The sequence below is a fragment of the Trachymyrmex cornetzi genome, unplaced genomic scaffold, assembly GCF_001594075.2.
Source record: "Trachymyrmex cornetzi isolate Tcor2-1 unplaced genomic scaffold, Tcor1.1 scaffold430, whole genome shotgun sequence".
In the NCBI taxonomy this organism is placed as follows: domain Eukaryota; kingdom Metazoa; phylum Arthropoda; class Insecta; order Hymenoptera; family Formicidae; genus Trachymyrmex; species Trachymyrmex cornetzi.
In genome coordinates this window covers 90,890-92,015 of record NW_017299070.1, presented here as the reverse complement: position 1 = coordinate 92,015, position 1,126 = coordinate 90,890, and the positions used below count along the sequence as shown (strand labels likewise).

At 42.8% G+C, this 1,126-nt stretch overlaps 1 protein-coding gene across 1 annotated transcript in view; it reads left to right on the top strand.

Annotated features, from left to right (window-relative positions):
• The first annotated feature begins 75 nt into the window (after positions 1-75).
• Positions 76-1,126, top strand: part of LOC108764518 (uncharacterized) — a 2,368-nt gene continuing 1,317 nt past the window's right edge. The window contains exons 1-2 of the mRNA XM_018512806.1: positions 76-413; positions 617-1,043. Coding sequence (XP_018368308.1) covers positions 76-413; positions 617-1,043 — 765 coding nt within the window. The remainder of the gene's footprint in view (positions 414-616; positions 1,044-1,126) is intronic.

The following is a 1,126-nucleotide window of genomic DNA, read 5'->3' as shown; positions in this document are numbered from 1 at the left end:
TTTGAGGACACTCACATATGTGCTTGTCACTTCGCAGCAATATATTTTTCTTTCTTTTTTCCTTTCAGATCATAAATGGATGACAATAAGTTAACTCATGAAATGAAAAGACACGCTGTTATCGTCGCTATACACGCAAATCACAGCGATCTTGAAATCTCCGAATTTTTGAATCTCGCCCGATCGTTTGTTCACAAAGTTCGTCGAGAGTTAGAAGTATCTAATGACAATGTTCAAAATGTTGCCAAGCGCAAAACACATAAAGCACGTTCAGACACAGTTAGAACATCACAGTTTGTGCAGCAAGTCCAGGGCATTATTGATGAAGACCCTTCAAAGTCCATAAGGGCCATATCGAGAGATCTTCAGGTTTCTGAGTGCACAATCCGTCGCATTGTCCACGAAGACATCCGGTACAAATCATATGTGATGCGCAAAGGTCAGTTTATGTCTGCACGCACTCGAGAACAGCGATTCATCCGGGTACAACGACTTCTAAGCAAGTGAAAACATCCTGAAATCTCGGATATGCTGTGGTTTTATTCTGACGAAAAAAATTTTGACCAAAAATTTTGAAAAAAAATTTGGATCAAAAAGTGAACCGACGAAATGATAGGTGGCTATGTGCTGATCCTTCAGAAGTTCCTCATGTTATGCACACAAAGTATCCGGCAACTGTCATGGTTTTGGGGGTGGTGAGCAATGAAGGACACGTCATGCCACCGCACTTCTTTCCTCAAGGACTTCGAGTGAATGCTGCTGACTACATTGCGGTTTTGGAAGGAGTTGTGAAACCCTGGATAGATAGCGTGCGTGGTGAAAGACCATATGTATTCCAACAGGACTCTGCTCCTTCACATAAAGCCACGACGACGCAAGATTGGATGTCCGAGAATTTGCATGATCACATAACCCCAAACATGTGGCCACCTAGCTCCCCTGATCTTAATCCTTTAGATTACTATGTATGGGGCGTTGTAAAACGGGAGACCAATAAACATCCCCACAACACGCTTGATTCCCTCAGAGCAACTATTGCCAGAGTAATGACACATATGGACAAGGCTCCTTTGATTCGAGCATACAAACGTTTTCGGCAGAGAATTGAAGCTGTTATTGCTGCTGA